Source organism: Urocitellus parryii, chromosome 1 (assembly GCF_045843805.1).
Source record: "Urocitellus parryii isolate mUroPar1 chromosome 1, mUroPar1.hap1, whole genome shotgun sequence".
NCBI classification, from domain to species: Eukaryota; Metazoa; Chordata; class Mammalia; order Rodentia; family Sciuridae; genus Urocitellus; species Urocitellus parryii.
In genome coordinates, this window is record NC_135531.1 from 223393410 (window position 1) to 223410830 (window position 17421).

The 17421-nt window shown below is 39.4% G+C and overlaps 1 protein-coding gene across 1 annotated transcript in view; it reads left to right on the plus strand.

Annotated features, from left to right (window-relative positions):
- The first annotated feature begins 5115 nt into the window (after positions 1 to 5115).
- Myo3b (myosin IIIB) overlaps positions 5116 to 17421 on the plus strand; it is a 449152-nt gene continuing 436846 nt past the window's right edge. Inside the window, exons 1-2 of the mRNA XM_077794873.1 lie at positions 5116 to 5178; positions 6265 to 6308. Coding sequence (XP_077650999.1) covers positions 5116 to 5178; positions 6265 to 6308 — 107 coding nt within the window. The remainder of the gene's footprint in view (positions 5179 to 6264; positions 6309 to 17421) is intronic.

The window sequence follows — 17421 nt, forward strand, 5'->3', positions numbered from 1 at the left end:
CTAGCACTGCTGGGGCAGCTGGTATTTTTGCCCTACAGCCTAAGCAGGCTGTTAGTGACCTTCCAGATTGTACAGGCTTTAACTCCTTGCTGAAGTGGGATCCCACTGGCTTTCCTGTTCTGTTCTCGTCTGCAAAAACTGCTAGAGCAATCTTTCTTAAAGAAAATTTCCAAAATCACTCCATTCCTGGTGTGGCTTCCTATCACTTTTGAGATAAAATTTCCACCTTGGGGTTTCCTGAAAGCTCTACCATCAACTGACTCTTGCGTACTGATGCAATATGGTCTCTTGATCATGTCTATGATCCTTCTGGAACCAGACTGATCTTTTTAATATCCTGTTTATTTATTCTTTAATTTATTCACTCAGCAAATAGGATGGTCAATAAATTCAGTCCAACTCTAAGAGTCTAGGACATATACTGTACCTGTTGTATATAAACATTGTTGGGAATACTGGGATGTGTTTTTCCTCTTAAGAGTCTTAAAGATAGGGCAGGGGTTGTGGCTCAGTGGTAGAGTGCTCACCTAGCATGCATGAGGCACTGGGTTTGATCCTCAGCACCACATGAAAATAAAATAAAGATATTGTGTCTACTTAAAACTAAAAAACCCAAATATTAAAAGAAAAAGATTCTTAAAGACAGTAAATGGAAACACAAAAGGCCATTATTGACCAGCAGTGGTAATATCTTTGTTCTCTAAATGACATTCTTATTTTCTGCATCTTTTGCATACTCTTTCTTGGCTCTTGATTTCAACTTTTTGACTTTTTTTTTTTTTCAACACCATATCTAGATTCACCTGTTCCAGGAAGTTCTTCAACTAAGGTCTTGATCATGGGTTGAACCAATTCTTTTTCAGAATTCACAGATCTAGTGAATCAGCATTGTTCTGCCCTGGTTGCTGTGTTATAGTCTTCGGCTGTCTCACATGAGCCCATGAGTCATGTCACCCGCCAGAAGGGAAGCTCCCTGCAGACAAGCAGACCCTGCCTCCTGTACCTTGCTTTCCCCACTCCTCACACTCCAGTGCTCTGCACACAGCCTAGGGAGTCTGCTGAAGCTGTGGGACAGTCAGCTTTTCTTTTGTCAGGGATTCAGATCAGAAGCCCAGGTGTTCCCCCGGTGCACCTTCAGTTCAGAAGTGAACCCAAGCACAGTACATGCCATCAAGGAGCACTCCGCTCAGGGAAAAAAAAAAAAAAAAAGATTCACTTTGATAGTGCTGCATCAGAAACAAAGGGCCATTGCAACCTCTAGTTGGAAGAATGCAAAATTGGAACTGTGAAATGACATGCACATGGGACCTATGAGGATGGCTTGGACTGTGCTGCCTGTGCTGATAGGACTCACTAACTAGATCAGGTTCCCTCACTACCAATTAGCATCATGTTAATCTTGGCTAAAAGTGAAGCAAAGCTGCCAAGGATTTGGTGGATTTATCAGTCCCTCCCACATTGGTCATCTGAGACTAGCACCCCCTGGAACCTGGGTGGAGAAGAAAGTCCTTTCGTGACAATGTGGCATACGTTCTGGTCACTGCGCTCCTTAAAGTCACCATTTTTCTGGTCCTGCAGTGTTCTGCTATTTTTTTTTTTTTTGAAGGAATGAAAATTCAATCTCACTTAAGCCGGATTCAGAAAATAGGTCATCGATGTGAGTTGCAGTTATTTTCCTTCCAGCTTTCTTCTATGCTTGCTTTAGATTGCTTTTCTGCAAAGGGCAGATGCAGCTGCCCTGGCTGGTGGGCATTCAAGGGGGGTGGTGACAGGCATCACTCAGATTCCTGGGTCCTCATAGCTAGAGTTTGCTTTTTGTCTGGGCTGTTAAACTCCTGCTAAGGAACAGGAGAAATATCCTCCTTAAGCATTGTTTCTCTCTCTCTCTCTCTCTCTCTCTCTCTCTCTCTCTCTCACACACACACACACACACACACACACACACACACACAGCCCAGTTCATAGCCACTTGATTCACCACCCACAGTTTATAATAGAACCGATCCGTGGGGTTATAAACCACTTTATTTTTGCACAGAATTTCTCAGCTTGAGGCCAAGTTGAAGGGCATTAGTCATCAGTAATTTGCAGTTGCTTTTTTAAATGTATTTCACTTCGAGAAGGTTAAGACAGCTAAAGCTAAGATTTCCCCATGCTTTGGAAGGAAGTGAAAAATCTGATGATTTAGTTAATCATTGTCATAGCTGTGGGCATATGTTGTTCCTTAGCGACTGCCACATCATGGCTGATTTGTGAATGTGGTAACACATTGTTCTGCATTTTCTTTTGATTTCGAAAGAGATTAGATAGATTCCATTATGCCACATTTCTTTCTTTCTCTTAATATTTGTATATGTTTAAGATTTAAAATTCCTAGAACATGGGAGGAGGAAACTTAGAGATCAAGGTAGGGATCATTGGTATCTCTGGAGCTCCCTCAAGTGTCTCCTGGGTGTCTCCCGGGAGATTCAAGGTCAACAACCCTGAGTTGGAACAAACCCTGGGTTTGTCCTTGAGAAACAATGACTAGTTCAACCATCTCACTTTTCAAATGAGAAAACTGAGGCACAAGGAGGAGGTGAAGAGACTAGAAATTTGCCAAGATTGCAGAAGGACAATATTAGGATGCTGGCCTCTCTCTGGCTTCCTTGCCGCCTTGTCACAGGGGGATCCTGCATGCCACTCCCTTTCTCCTCCCCCCAACAGGCTATTCATGATAAACAAGATCGTTCTAGAAACATCCTCTGAGGATGAGATAGATAAGCAGACGTGTTATGACGAGGCTGTGCACCTTTTATGGGGCTATGTCTCCTTATAGTAGGGATGCCTTTCCTTAATTTGCCCAGTTGACTCCTTGAGGGCTTGCCGTGGCGCAGGGTACCAGTGATGACAGGTACTTGGATCAGGAACATATTTTTAGAGTAGAGCTGACAGGACTTACTATCTGCAAGAAGTGTTAATAAATTTGTGAAGTAATTTGGATGGGACTTGTTAGAATTCAGAAATCTTGTACATTTAAAAGAGTCCCCTCCTGTCCTTGCACAGGCTTCTGTGATCAAATCATCGTGCTTTCTCTTTTGATCTATGATATGGCTTGTGACGGTCCCGCCTGGAGCAGATATTTTCTCCACAGAAGATTGAATCGTTTCCCTAACTAGAATCAAGGATTTTGCAGAATGTGTTCTGTTTATTAATGCTTTTTTTTTTCCAATAATTTTTTTTCGGTAAAGTTTAGTCATTTCCACAAATGAAATCTATTTTTAGGTAGCTAAATGAGACTTTTTAATCTATAGAAGCTGTTTTGCAAAAGTTAGAGGCCAACGTGACAAACGGTTTTATTAACAGCCCATGAAAACTATGACTTCTCTCTGATTTTTCTGTTAAGTCTTAAAAAAAAAAATGTTCAGACCATACCCATTTATCTTTCCCTGCCAACTCTGTGAGCCCAGGAGGCCCTGCAGCTCAGGGCTGCACCCCAGGCTGAGCAACATGTGCTGGGGCCAGCCTGGTCTCCACCCACTTCCCTGGAGGCTCCTCAGGGATCTGGCTGCTCATGTTTTAAGCACTTCTTTTGAAGACAAAATTCCAGACTTTTCCTAACCCCTCCTCCTCCTTACCTGCCCAGGGGCATCAAGTCCCAGTGTCTGCTCTCTGTCTACTTGAAGCTCCCTGGCCTCATCCTGTCTGTTCTCTCCCTACCTCCCTGTCGGCCACTCCTCAGCTCCTCTTCCACATTCCTCATCCTCTCTGGATCTAAAGGCCTTGCAAGGTTCTATCCTTGCCAGCCCCTCGAGAGCCCCTCGGGGGCATGGGTAGCTGTGTCCTCTCTGCAGTATTCTTAGCTGGTCCTCCAGGCACCTTCTCCCTTCCAAGTTCCAGTTCTGCTTTCTTATAGCATCTCCTATTTTCCACTGGAACCTCCAACTCAGTGGGTCCCAAATTGAACTTAGAGTCTCCCCCAAGCTGTGCCTCCTCTGTGCCCCCATTTCAGACAGGCATCCAGTCTCAACATTTTGCCATTGATTTTGGTTCTGCATTTTCTTTTGATTTCAAAATTCTGTTTTGAACTGAATCAATAGATTTCACTGTTAATAATTTTTTCTCTGCAATATCACTCTCTCTTCTGAGGACTTGTGCCTTAGTTCAAGCCTTATAACTACCATAATCCCCAGTCTACTTCCTGATTAGTGAGTGGTCCTGAGTCTTGCTGGGGCTCTGCTTGCCAAGCTGTGTACCTTTCTTGGAGCCAAGTCCCCTTGCAGTAGAGATACCTTTTTCTAATTTGCCCAAATGGTTTCTTGAGAGCTTATGGCGGTCCTGGGTGGCCGTGGTGACAGGTGCTTGGATATGGAATGTATTTTTAGCTCATCCTTCTACACTTCTGCCAAGTGTAGGAGTTTCAGAAAAATATAAAAAATAAGAATATCTTCTCTAATACTATTTTCTCCATTTGTTCTATGGGTTGATAGAATAATCATTCAAACTTCTAAGCTTCTAAGACCCTATTCCTGGTTCACAGCAAACTCTCAGTAAATGCCTTGCTACCCTCCTTATGAGACATTTCTTACTTTCTACCTTGCAGAGCAGTGACTTGTATTTGAGTTGTGTCTTTTTGGGGGTGAAGTGAGTTGAATGACATAGGCATGTGACCTAGCACAAGACTACTATATAAGGTTACTTGATATAAACACTGCAATACTGACTGTCCATCTGATAGCTACTGCTAGGGGTGGATAGTGTATACAGTGTGGATACACTGGACAGAGAGATGATTGATGTCCCAAGTGAGATGGAGCAAGATGGCATGAGATTTCATTATGCTACTCAGAGTGGTGAATAGTTTAAAAGTTATTATTTATTTCTGGAATCTTCCATTTAATATTTTTGGACTGTAATTCACCAAGGGTAATTGCAACTGAATAGATAAAAAAAACTATAGATAAGGGAGGATTATTGTTATTTTGGGCAGGAACTTCGGAGAGGAAATAGTGCTGGAGAGAGGAAGTCACCTGTTAAGACATGATGGTGAAAGTCTTAGGTACAGTTGGCTCATTTGGAAGACAAGTGGAGAACTAAAGGCAGGGCTTTGATTGAGTGTCCACATTCATGGGGAGAATGGGGGTTGGCACAGGGGAGGCAGAAGAGGAACTAAGAAAGGAAGATGTAATGGAGACAAAGGTAAAGGAATATTCTGGAAAGATGGAGATAGCGAACAATGGCTAATGCTGTAGGGGCGATGACAAGGCTTGAGTATGTGCACTATGTTTATGATGGATACAAACCTTCAAAACATCAATTTAGTAGCGATTGGGCTGGGAATCAGATCTTCTGCCTTGTGAAACAAACCAACATATATATGACTGTATATGCATGCACACATGCGTGTCTAAAGAGATGTTTATCATTAGTGATTACATTTAGATGGTGAGATTTTATGTGTTGTAATAATTTTCTTATTTCTCTTTTTTTCTTAATATTCTATGAAATCACAACTTTTTTTTTCACTAGAAAACTATCATGGTTTTTAAACTTCTGGGTTTTATTGCTATACTGGACATTTATTGAGCACTTATAGAATGGATTTTGCCTATGAGAAAGAAAAAATTTACTAAGCCATGGCCTCTGTCCTCAGGGAACTCAGTGGTGGAAAAGACCAACATGTGAACAACGGAATGTCAGGCAAGGTGCTCGCTGCTAGGAAAGAGGACCTGTTAAGTGGGAGCATAAAGGAAAGGTCATTTCCAATGGGAACACTGGGAAAGGCTCCTAGGAGAGCTGACATCTGAGCCATACTCTCATCTGGGCCCTGTCTAGCATGCAGACAGCTTGTTTGTGAAGAAGATGGTTCCTACTCTGACCAGTCTTTACCATCACTTGCTTATATGTTGGTTTGGAATTATTCCCCACTTTTTCATAGTCATGTGGTTGTTTTCTTATTTTGTATATCTTTGGATATTTTTTAGTTTTTGTATTTAACATTTGTACAATTTTCCTATGCTTGGTTTTTACGACTTCTTTCTAAGAGCTGTTCTCTAGATTTGGAAGCATTCTTCAATGATTTGTTTACATATATACACACACATACACACATATATGTGTGTATACACACACACACACACGATTCATACTATATTATCTAAAAGAAACATTCTCAAAAAGCATCCTCAGAAATGGAAGTCTTGGTCATGAATTTTCTCCTGAGTATAAAATGTTGCTGGACAAGTTTCTATTTAAATCACACTTGATGGGCTTGACTGACTACAGGAGCTCTCAGAGTGCCGGCTACAGGTTGCTTCACTTTCAGCAAGGTAAGGCTGTTCCTCCATTAAGGACTAATTTAGGGAATTTAACAAGGCTGGGCCCATTTGGAGTTGTTGAGGAACTGATACAGGCTTGTGAGAAACCCAAATCAGCTTGTGATCAGGGGGCTTCTGAGAAGAGCACAGTAGGAAATCTTGTGGGATCCAAGGACTGACAAGAAAGCTCAGCAGACCTGAGAGGGCCAAAGAGAGAACTGGTTGTTGGTCTGCTCACCAGTCCTCTGTCTTGCTCCTTGCTATTTCTTGCTGTTTCTTCTAAGGATGGGCTTCTACTGTTTCATGTGTTTTCTGCTCTTCTACGACTTAACTTCTGTAGGCATCTGGCCAAAATAATCTCCTCCATAGAAGTCTCTTACTCACACGAAAGAAAAAACGATTTATCCTTTAAAGTAGAATAATGGCACATCATCAAAAATATGACCAGTACAGAAACATACACAAATTTTAATAATTATTTTATTTTTCCTGTTTCCAATGTCTCTGACTCCTGGTAACTCTCTCTAAAGTTTAAGAATTTCTCTGGGGGCTTGGGATGTAGTTCAGTGGTAGGGCATGTGCTTAGCATGCATGAGGTTCGATCCTCAGTACCAAAAAGACCAAAACAAAATAACAGAGTTTCCATGTAGCCTTCTGCAAATACATACACACACACACACACACACACACACACACACACAAATGGCTATGAATGCAAATTTTGTTTTGTTGGTTTTTGGCACTGGGGATTAAAACAGAGGTACTTAACCACTGAGCCACACCCCTAGCCCTTTTTATGTTTTATTTAGAGACAGGGCTTTGCTGAGTTGCTTAGGGTCTCTCTAAGTTGCTGAGGGTGATTTTGAACTTGCAATCCTGCTGCCTCAGTCTCTCTAGCTGCCGGGATTACAGGTGTGCATCACTGCGCCTGACACAAATATTCTTTTATTTACACAAAAGTTATCCTTATACACTATTCAACACTTAAAAAAAAGCTTTAATTGTATGTTTGGCATTCTTTCCAGACTGACACAACATTTTCCTTCTTTCCATTTAGTGGTTATGTGTGGCTAGATAGTATTTCCTTTTATGTAATTATTATAACTTGTTGGATAATTTAAGTTGTATCCAGTTTTCTATTGGAAAGAATGTTATAATAAGTATCCTTGTATATCTATTTCCTAGAAGTTCAAAGTTTTAGTTCTTACACTTGTTCTATTAACTTCAAGTTAATTTTTATATGTGGCATAAGGACATATTCTCATATTTCTATACAAGCTTCAGCATTGCTGAAAAGTTTCCTTTGTAAGATATATAAATATAATTGATTTTTAAATTTTAACTTTGTACCCTCTACTCATGATGAACTCATTAAATAGTTCCAGTAGTTTTTCAAATATATTGCATCAGATTTTTAAGACATATGTCATCTGCAAATAAAGTCAATTTTAATTTTTCCTCTTCACTCTGGATGCTTTTAATTTCCTTTTCTTGTTTGATTGCACTGGCTCCCACAATACTGAATAAAACCATGAGAGCAGGCATCCTCACTTTGTTCCTGATCTTAAAATGAATCATTCAGTTTTTCACCATTAAGTGTGGTGTTAACTCTAGGCTTTTCCTGGATGCTTGTGTTGGGTTAAAGAAATCCCTTCTATTTCTAGTGGATTGAGAGTGTTTTTTTTTTTTTTTTTTTTTTTTTTAACAATCCTGAGTGAACATTAAAGTTTTTCCAAGTGTTCTTGTTGCATTTATTGAGATGATCGAATGTTTTGTTTTGGTGTTTTTACAGTCTGTTTATATGTTGAATCTAGTGTGCTTTTTTTTGGTTGTGTGCATAGGGTAAACAACCATAGAATTGTGGAATTGCATAAGACAGAGGATATGGGCATTTGACAGATTTTGACCAGTTAATCCTCCAGGAAAGATAATGCCAATTTACAGTCTCCTTTATGTTGTTCTAGGGTGCTTATTTCTCCAGATTCTTCCCAATACTGATTATTATCAACTTTAAATATCTTGTCAGTTTGCTACAAGATAAATGGTTATCTCAATATTTTCATTTGCATTTTAACATTTCTGAGTAAGATTTGGCATCTTTTATACTTTACATTCCAATTTCTTATTCTATTAAGTTGTTCTTATTGTATGTACTTTTGATAAAATAAGAAAATTAACTTCTGATGCAGATATTTTTTCTTACTTTATTTTTCGCAAAGTTTTAGTACTTACACATTTTTTCCTTATGGCCTTTGGGTTTTATATTCTGCTTGGAAAGATCTTTTGCCTATGCCAATATTATAATATACTTACCCATTTATTTAAAATATACATTGTTTGATCCATTCTAATCTATTTGGGTGAAAGGAGTCAGGTAGGGTTCTGGCCTAACTACTTTCTAAATAGTTGGCCAGCAAATGAAGTCAGCACTATTTAGTGAATGGTTATTATTTAGTTCATTTTTTGCCCATTGATTCAAAATGTCATCCTCATCATAAACCTTCTCCCTGATGTATTGGAGTCTTCCTTTAGATTATATTCTGTTCTGTCGAATCTATTCCTGTAGCATAATGCTTTGAGCATTGCTGCAGTATAGTATGTCTTGATATCTGTTCAGATTATGCTGCCTGACCCCAGACTTTTTTCCAAATTTTTCATGTCTTCATGTATTGAATTTTCCAAATGAACTTTAATATCATTTTGTCAAACGATTGAATAGAATGTTTATTGATTTTATTTCTATTATTATTTGCTGGATAAAATGTTTAATGGTATGATTTTGCCTTGAGTCCAGCTTCCCAAAATTTTTTGTGAGGGTGTTAGTATGTTTATTATTGTCATTTAAAAAATATACAGATACTTTATAATTTCAGCTTTTACTTTTTCTTTTGCATCAAGATCTGAGAGTTAAAAGGTTTTTAGGTGGCTAGGTTTTTTCCTGTTAATGTTTATTTTTATTATAGTGTGGTCAGGGAAGATCATTATAATTCCATCTTCCTGGATGTTTTGAGGCTTTACTTTGTAGACTAATGTATTCTCTTTTTTTTTTTAAGAGAGAGAGAGAAATTTTTAATATTTATTTTTATGTGGTGCTGAGGATGGAACCCAGTGACCCGAGCATGCCATGTGAGTGCGCTACCACTTGAGCCACATCCCCAGCCAGCCTAATGTATTCTTTATTTTTTTAAATTAAAATATCCCACCAGTGCTTGAAAATGTGTTTTATGTTAGATAAGTATTTTGATATAGATTTACTGGGTTTAGTGATTATATTATATTTCTTAATACTTTGTCATCTTGTTCTATCCTAGCTAACAATGCCTGTTAGTATTATTACGTTTTGTTGACTTCTTCTAGAATTTTATATTTTTATGGATTTTGACAGTTTGGGGTGCTGAAAGATTTATAATACTTATAAACTCATTTTTGATGTAAACTCAGATCATTCTAACTGTGTAGAATAGTACTTGGGGCCTGGTAATTGCTATTATTGTTGAATATAAAACAACTCTTTTTTGTTGTTGTTGTTGACAGTTTTTTATTTGATTTTACTCTTTTCAGATATTATGATTCTTTCTGTTTTGTTACCATTTATTTGATGTGTATCATCTATCTATCCAACTATCTACATATACATACATACATACATATATTTTTAATCTTTCTGAGTCATAAGGAGACTATTGGACAGTTTTTAAAAATATTTTTATTAGTTGTTGATGAACCTTTATTTTATTTACTTATTTGCAGTGCTGAGAATTGAACCCAGTGCCTCACACATGCTAGGCAAGTGCTCTACCACTGAGGCACAACTCTGGCCCTTGGACAGTTGGTTTTAGCTTTGGAATCTAAAGATTAGTTTTTCTTTTATATTTTGGCCTTCTAAAAGAATCCTATATTTATTAATATAATATATATTTCCAATCTTAATGATTTTAATTTGTGTTTTCTGGTTTTAATGCTTTCTCCCTTTTCTCCTCCCAGCCCCTGCCATCTCCTGCCCTATGGGTTATCTTTTCTTTGGTTATGTCTGTATGCTTCCAGGGGTAAGCATGATTTTTCTTGTAATAATATCAAAGATTTATAATCTATTTTTAGGTCTTCTAGAGATTTCTTTAACAACTCTATATAGTGGCTTTAGCTTCTATTTATTAATTATCTATTGACTACTTATTGAGATGGAAAAGAAGATTGACACATATATTTTATTAATACCATCATTTTGCTTTGCTAACTTAATAATTTCAAGTAAGATAATAATTAAATCTCACTTTCTTTTTTAAATGTTTTTTTTAGATGTACAGTCCTTTATTTTATTCACTTACTTATATGTGGTGCTGAGAATCGAACCCAGTGCCTCACAAATGCTAGACAAGCGCTCTACCACTGAGCCACAGCCTCAGCCCCAAATCTCACTTTCTTAATTTCTTATCGTTAACAAGTCTAGAAATGTGAGAAAATTTCATCCTTATTTTCCCTTCTATCTTGCCTCAAATTGTTGGATGTGGTATGTTATTTTTTTTATTGTTGAAATGTATAACATTTCCCTTTTATAAACAATACTTCACACTGGTGATTGGCTTTATTTGTAAATATAAAAAGGTTTAGTTCTTTCTGTCAGGCTTTCTACTAGAACTCCACTTTAATATCTTGGTTTGCTAGATTTTAGACTTATGTGGTTCTTTAGGAAGGACCAATGGAGTCACTGAGCTTTTGCATGCCTGGGGGTGTCTGTTGTTTTTGTTCTTGAACAATTTGGGTAAATATAAAACTATTTGTCCATGCTCTCCCCACACAACATTATATGCATGGCTTACATAGTTTTCTGCTATTGTTAGTGTGGAAAGAAATCTGAGTTTTTGATCCTTTTTTCTTTTTTTTTGTGTGTGTGTGTTTGGTTTTGAGGTGTGTGTGTGTGTGTGTGTGTGTTCTACATAACTGAAAATTTCTTTTTCTGCCTTGACACTCAGTGGTTTTACAAGGAACTGCCTGTCTTCTGAAAACTGTTCATCCTCCCCTGAGATCTATGAGTTCTGGACATTAGTGGCAGCGTTAGTTGATAAGTATCAACTGTGCTCTTCTTTCTGAAATGTTGTTTAAAGTGCTGGGGTCATTCCACCCGGTGAGCGTGGCTTTGGAAATGTTCCTTGTTGTAGAAGTCAGCCTAGTTATTTCTTTAACTTACCTTTTAAGAGCTTAGTGTTGAGTAATGAATATAAAAGATTCTTATTGAATATGTAAATGAATGAGCCTGTACTTTTGCCAATGTCTTGGCTGGGCACAAAATCACGAGCCACTCACAGATTTGTAGATTCAAACAGCAATTCTTTATTCCCGAACTCACACCGGCCTCCACACACGTTCCGGGGAAATCTCAGTTCTGCAGCCGCCCAATTCACCTACTCCACAAGGCTTTTTTCCAAATACTTTTTGAATCTCACGAGAACTCAACGGGAACTCAACAGGAACTCAAGCAGCAGGAACACCCTATTCCCAGCAGCAATAATCTTCAACCTCGAACTTCCCTAAAACCCATATTGTCTTAAACCCGGAAAGCCTTAAACTTGTCTTAAACTGGGAACGCCCTAAACCCAAGGACGGGATACTCCCTAAAACCTGATCAGCTCTAAACCCGATCCGCCCTGGTCCTTGAGCAAGGTCACCTTACAAAAGCATACATGCAATGTCCCAGCGAATGTCCTCTAAGCAACATGGGGTACGCTGGCAAGGAAATTTCGATGCGTCAATCCTACTTGGCAATGGCCCTCAGCATACTTTTTCCCCTGCTGCTAACTCATCCTCTCTGCTTCTAAGTAGGGAAAGTTGCTGGGACTTTTTTCCACCCCTTTACTCTCTCCCAAACTCCACCACATTCTGGGACAAGAGAGAGAGCTGGTTTGGGCATAACAGTGACTCCTGGGATCTTCTAATCTCTCACTTCCCCTAAATGTTACTTTTTAAAGATTAGGGCATGACCTTATGTCCCTTCTTGTGATTGGTACCGCTAGTGCACTTTGTTTGTGTTGTTTGCTGGATTTCAAGTTTTTGTTACTAATGTTGTTCATTTATTTGGTTTTATGGAAAGGAGATTCCTGGCTTCACTTTGCTATCTTGCCCCAGAAGTCATAAGGATTTTCTAAACAAATTTGGAACCTTGGAAGCAGAACTTGCATTCTTCTTTCTAGTTATATTTCTTGTAAAACCCAGTAAAACTGAAGACAACTGATTTTTTTTTTGCCTTCTTACTGAATGCATAAATAATATTTGATGTTAATATTGGCTGATTTATAACCTGCTGTTGAAAGGATGGGAGAGGAAGTACCATCACCTTGGAGCAAGTATAGTTTTTGAGTCACTTGAAGAGGTGACAGGCAAAGCAGGAAGGAAACATCAGATTGTTGAAGAATAGGCCACACATCTGAAGGAGTGTGGTAATGCTCCCTGCAACCCTGGAAGAATTGGGCTCATGTACTGCTTTAGATCCAGTGTGGGAGATCAGCTCCCAGGGACTCTGAAGGGGCACAAGTAAACCAGTAGGGATTTATCAGGAGTACCTTCCTCCTTTGGGTTGATTTTCTTCCTTCATCACTAAGCAAATCAATTTTAAGGGTACTGTGTGAAATGTGTTTCTTAGATTCCTTTCATTGTTAAAGTGAAGGCTCATCTTAGACTATCCATTTTCTTCTTGAGCCTTTCACGGTCTGCTTAGAGGCTCTCCACCAGCTAGGTTCTCTTAAGTGGCTCTTGTTCAGCTTTGAGCACATTCACCTTCGGGCCCTTGGGCAGTTTCTTTTCAGGAACAAGATGAAAATGATTACAGTGCTTGGCGGTGATGAGTCTTTTTGATCTTCTCAGTTTCTGTGTATTGATGTTCTTTCTCTTTTCCTCCTTCAGGAAGAAAGAACAGGAGTCCAAAGGCAGAAGAAGGTCGCTTGCATTCTTCTCATTATTGATTTTCCTTGTGCCATTCAGCGGTTCATTAGTTTTTCCTAACTACAGCTCTGCATTTATCTGAGACATCAGGCCCAGTGAGGGACTGACGTACCCCAGTAGGCGAGGGGTGGAGAGGGAAGGTGACACTCTGACAGAAGGAGTGTGGGTGCTGGAACAGTCTTTCTTTTCCTTCTCATTCCCTAATACAGACTGAGGGTGAAAAAGAAGAGCAGAAATAGAAGCCCTGTGCCTGGGTGCTCTTTGTTGATATTCTTAGTGGCTTACTGTTCCCTGTGTGTAAGGTGCTTGCCCATACCAACTTTGACCCTTCTTGGAATTGTGCTGGGTGGTGGTGGGAAATACTTCAGGGAGATGGGATTTACCATGTGTATGAAAACCAGAATTGATGTATGTTACCTACACAGATTAAAAAAAACCTTTTTATTATAGAAATTATAAACCCCACAGAAGTAAACAGAATATCATCATGCATCCCCATGTATGCAACGTAATACTTATTGGCCCCTGTAACCAACCAGATTTCACATATGCCCCTCAGTATTTTCTCTTCTATATTATTCCAGACATAGAATTATTTCATTCATAAATATTTCAGAGTGTGTTACTAAAAGATAAGGAAGCTTTTTACATACACCACCACAAAAATAAAGATAACAACTAGAATATAATTAACACTGCTCCCCAACATTGTCAATTAGCTGGTCAGAGTTCTATGGACCTCATAAACATTACAGTTTTTTTTTTTAGCTTTTTGTATGAACCCACACTTTATTTCCCATTTGAAATGTATTTTAAACTTCTTTAATCCTAGAATTAATTTTCAATATATTTATTTTTATTTGCAACTCATTCGTTGAAGAAATGGGGTTTCCTTCATTCGTTGAAGAAATTGGGTTGTCTTGGAAAGTTTTTCACAATCTGGAACCAGCTTATCGTGCCTCTGTGGAGTTATTTAACATGCTCCCTGTCTTCTGTTATTTCTGTAAATTGGTCATCTGAAGCTTTGAAGCTTTGTCAGATTCAGGTTTACTTGTTCTGGCAACACGGTTTCTTAGGTAGTGGGTGTTCTTCCATCCCATAGCATAATGCTTTAACTTTCTTTTTGCAATGCTCAAAGTTTAGGAAATGGAAATTTTTATGGCATAATGTTTGTCAAAAGCTAACCATAGAATATATATTTTTTCATGTTTGTTTTTTAAAGGTATGTCCCCGGCTGATAATTGAAACCAAAACTCCCAGGAAGTCTTTAAACATTCAATCTTGATAAGATAAAGCAGTAGCTGTGCTGTTAGTTTATAGCCCTCTCCCAGTCCCATCATTGACACCCACTGTAAATGAATCCCTCCAGGTGGGTTCTGTTTGTTTCAGTGGAACAGAATTTTCTGGTTTTTTTTTTTTTTTTGGGGGGGGGGTCTGAGAGGTCACTTAGTCTCCATGGGACTGGGATATTTTCTCCAGTGTATTTTTCACATGTGGGCAAGTCACCGGTCTCTTGTGAGCTAGGTCTTGGTAGCCCAAGACTGACCTCCTTGCTGAGAGTTACAAACAGAGGTGTTTAATGCTTGTATTCTTTTCAATGGGAAGAATATTATTGAGTCTACTTTCTCAAATATCTTAAAAAGATATAATCTCTGCCTTTTAAGTTTGCTTTCTAAAAAGAAAAAAAAAGATAAGAAAAAAACAATTGTTCTTAATCTCCAAGGAACTCTGTTAGTCTTTTACTAAGTAAACAGCTGTCTATCTTTTTACACAATGGCTTAGGTAGTGAGAAGTTTGGCTATTTCCTAGGTATTTGGTTGATAATGATGTGTGGGAAAAGATTAAAAAAATATCATGCATTAATATCTATTTTATCCTTATTTACTGAACAGGAATAGCTTTCCTAGGTGAGGTCTTTTTGCCTTGCTGATACCTTGGCTGCTCCTGATAGTTCAAGGATGTGGATGCTACAGAAATGTGGGGAACAATGGAATATTTCTGAGTAATGACTTTGGTAAAAACCATTTGTGGTGTGGACTTACATCATCTTACTACATGCAAAAGCTAGACATGTTCATCAAGTTTTCACTTGGGAGCAGCTGCACACAGAGACACATCCAGGCCAATAAGGCTTCTGATTGGCTTGCAGGCTGTCTCCCCAAACCCCTACGTGGACAAATACCATCTTCTACTCTTCCTAGATAGACCTAAGTCCTTTATTTGTCTGTCAATGAATGTGACTTGTGTAACTTGAGTTTTCTAGCCTCCCAAGGTCACTCTTCCATATCATGTCCAAATAAATGCATGCAACCCCTATTTCTAGGACTGGTGTGGGGCCCTGCCTTTCAGGGTTCTGCAGAGGCCTGAAGTCCCAGGGGCATCCTTCTTACTACCCTTCCTTTGATCAAACCTGGCTACTTCCATGTTACCCTCGAGACTAGACAGCACTTTTGGCCCTAACTCTGCCATGCCCCAAACACAGATGTAGGCAAAGTGCAGTCTATCCTCAAGGTTAACATTCTGACCAGGAGTAGCTTTTGAGCTGTCAAAAGGGCTGCTCCAGCTACTCCTGGACCAGGGGATCAGTACCTTACAGGGGTGTATGAACTGCTGCTGTTTGGGCTGTTTAATCAGTAGCGTGAGAGTTTATAGAGTCAGGTATTGATTTTAAAAAGAGAAGACAGGTACTGCTGTCAGAATGCACTTGTACTGTTGCACCTTCATTTAGCCCTGTCTGTGAATGCTGAACAGGGAATGGAACTCAAGTCCTCTGCCTTCTGCTTCCCTAGCACTGGCGTTCACTGTAAATGAATCCTTCTGGGTGAGTTGTGCTTATTTTCAGGGAGCAGAATTTGCTGCTCATTAGGACCGTGAGGCACTTAGAGTCCAAGGTGATTGGAATATTTCCCTCACAGAATTTTTCAATATTTGGCACAGTGGGACAGAAAGAATGATCATTGTTAACCAGCTGAGTCCCTTCTATTCTGTGGAACAAAGGTCAGAGGATTGGACCTAGGGAAGCCTGGAATCCCATTCCTGCGCTGCCTCTGAACAGGGCACATCACCAAATGAGCTTCAATTTCTTCATTTGTAAAATAGGGGAACATTGGTTTGCTAGGGCTGCCAAAACCAAGTACCAGAGGCTGGTACTTGGCTTAAAAAACAGAATTATTTAACCAAGTGTCATGGTTCTGGAGGCTACCCAAGATCAAGGTGTCAGCAGAGTTCATCTCCTTGGAGGCCTCTCTCCTTGGCGTGTAGAGGTGTGTCTTCTCCCTGTGTCTTCCCTCTCTACTTGTCTGATCCCCAATCTCTTCATATGAGTCCACAGTCCTATTGTTCCCCTTTAAAGTTTCTATTTCCAAATACAATCACAATCGGAGGCACTAGGGGTTAGGACTCATTAATTGGGAGGGGTACAGTTCAGCCATCAGGTGGGTAAGATGATGAGGGCCTTAATCAATGGTTTTTCTATTAATTCTCTCAGGAGGTGAATGCTCTCAGAAGACTCTAGGGGCTGGGGTAACAAATTGTACTGGTTGCTCTGTTTTGAGAGATTTCCCAGGTTGTGGGACTTTACATACTAAAAACAGAGGCAGGGCTGGGGTTGTGGTTCAGATGGTAGAGTGCTTGCCTGGCATGTGTGAGGCACTGGGTTCGATTCTCAGCACCACGTATTAGTAAATAAATAAAGGTCAATCAACAACTAAAAAAAAATAATAATAATTAAAAAAAAGAAAAAGAAAAATAGAGGCAGCCCCAGTCCCTCAGGACAGTTGATCACCCTGTCAATTCCCATGAAGGGCACAGGGCAGGCACTTGGTTCTCCAGCTCACCTCAGTCAGAGCTATGCCCCTTCTCTCCGCCTCTGCATCAGCATCGTAAGTGAGACGAATTTCACACAAGTGTTTTGTAGCCAAAAATCATTAGAAAAGCACCTGTGTTGATGGCCCTAGTGCTTCTCTCTTGTTGCCACATTCTAATTCAAGGTCATTTGCCCACACCCAATTCCAGTCATTTGTCTGAAAACTAATAACGGATGGGAGCAAAAATTTATTTTGTTCTCATTTAGTTTGTGGTTGAAAATGAAATAAAACCGACTTGCAGGTTCTGAGGCAGACCGTGGTACTCTGCCATTGTGGTGACAGTGGACTCTTACTCAGCCTTCCAGATGCTCACTGCCTTCTGTTCT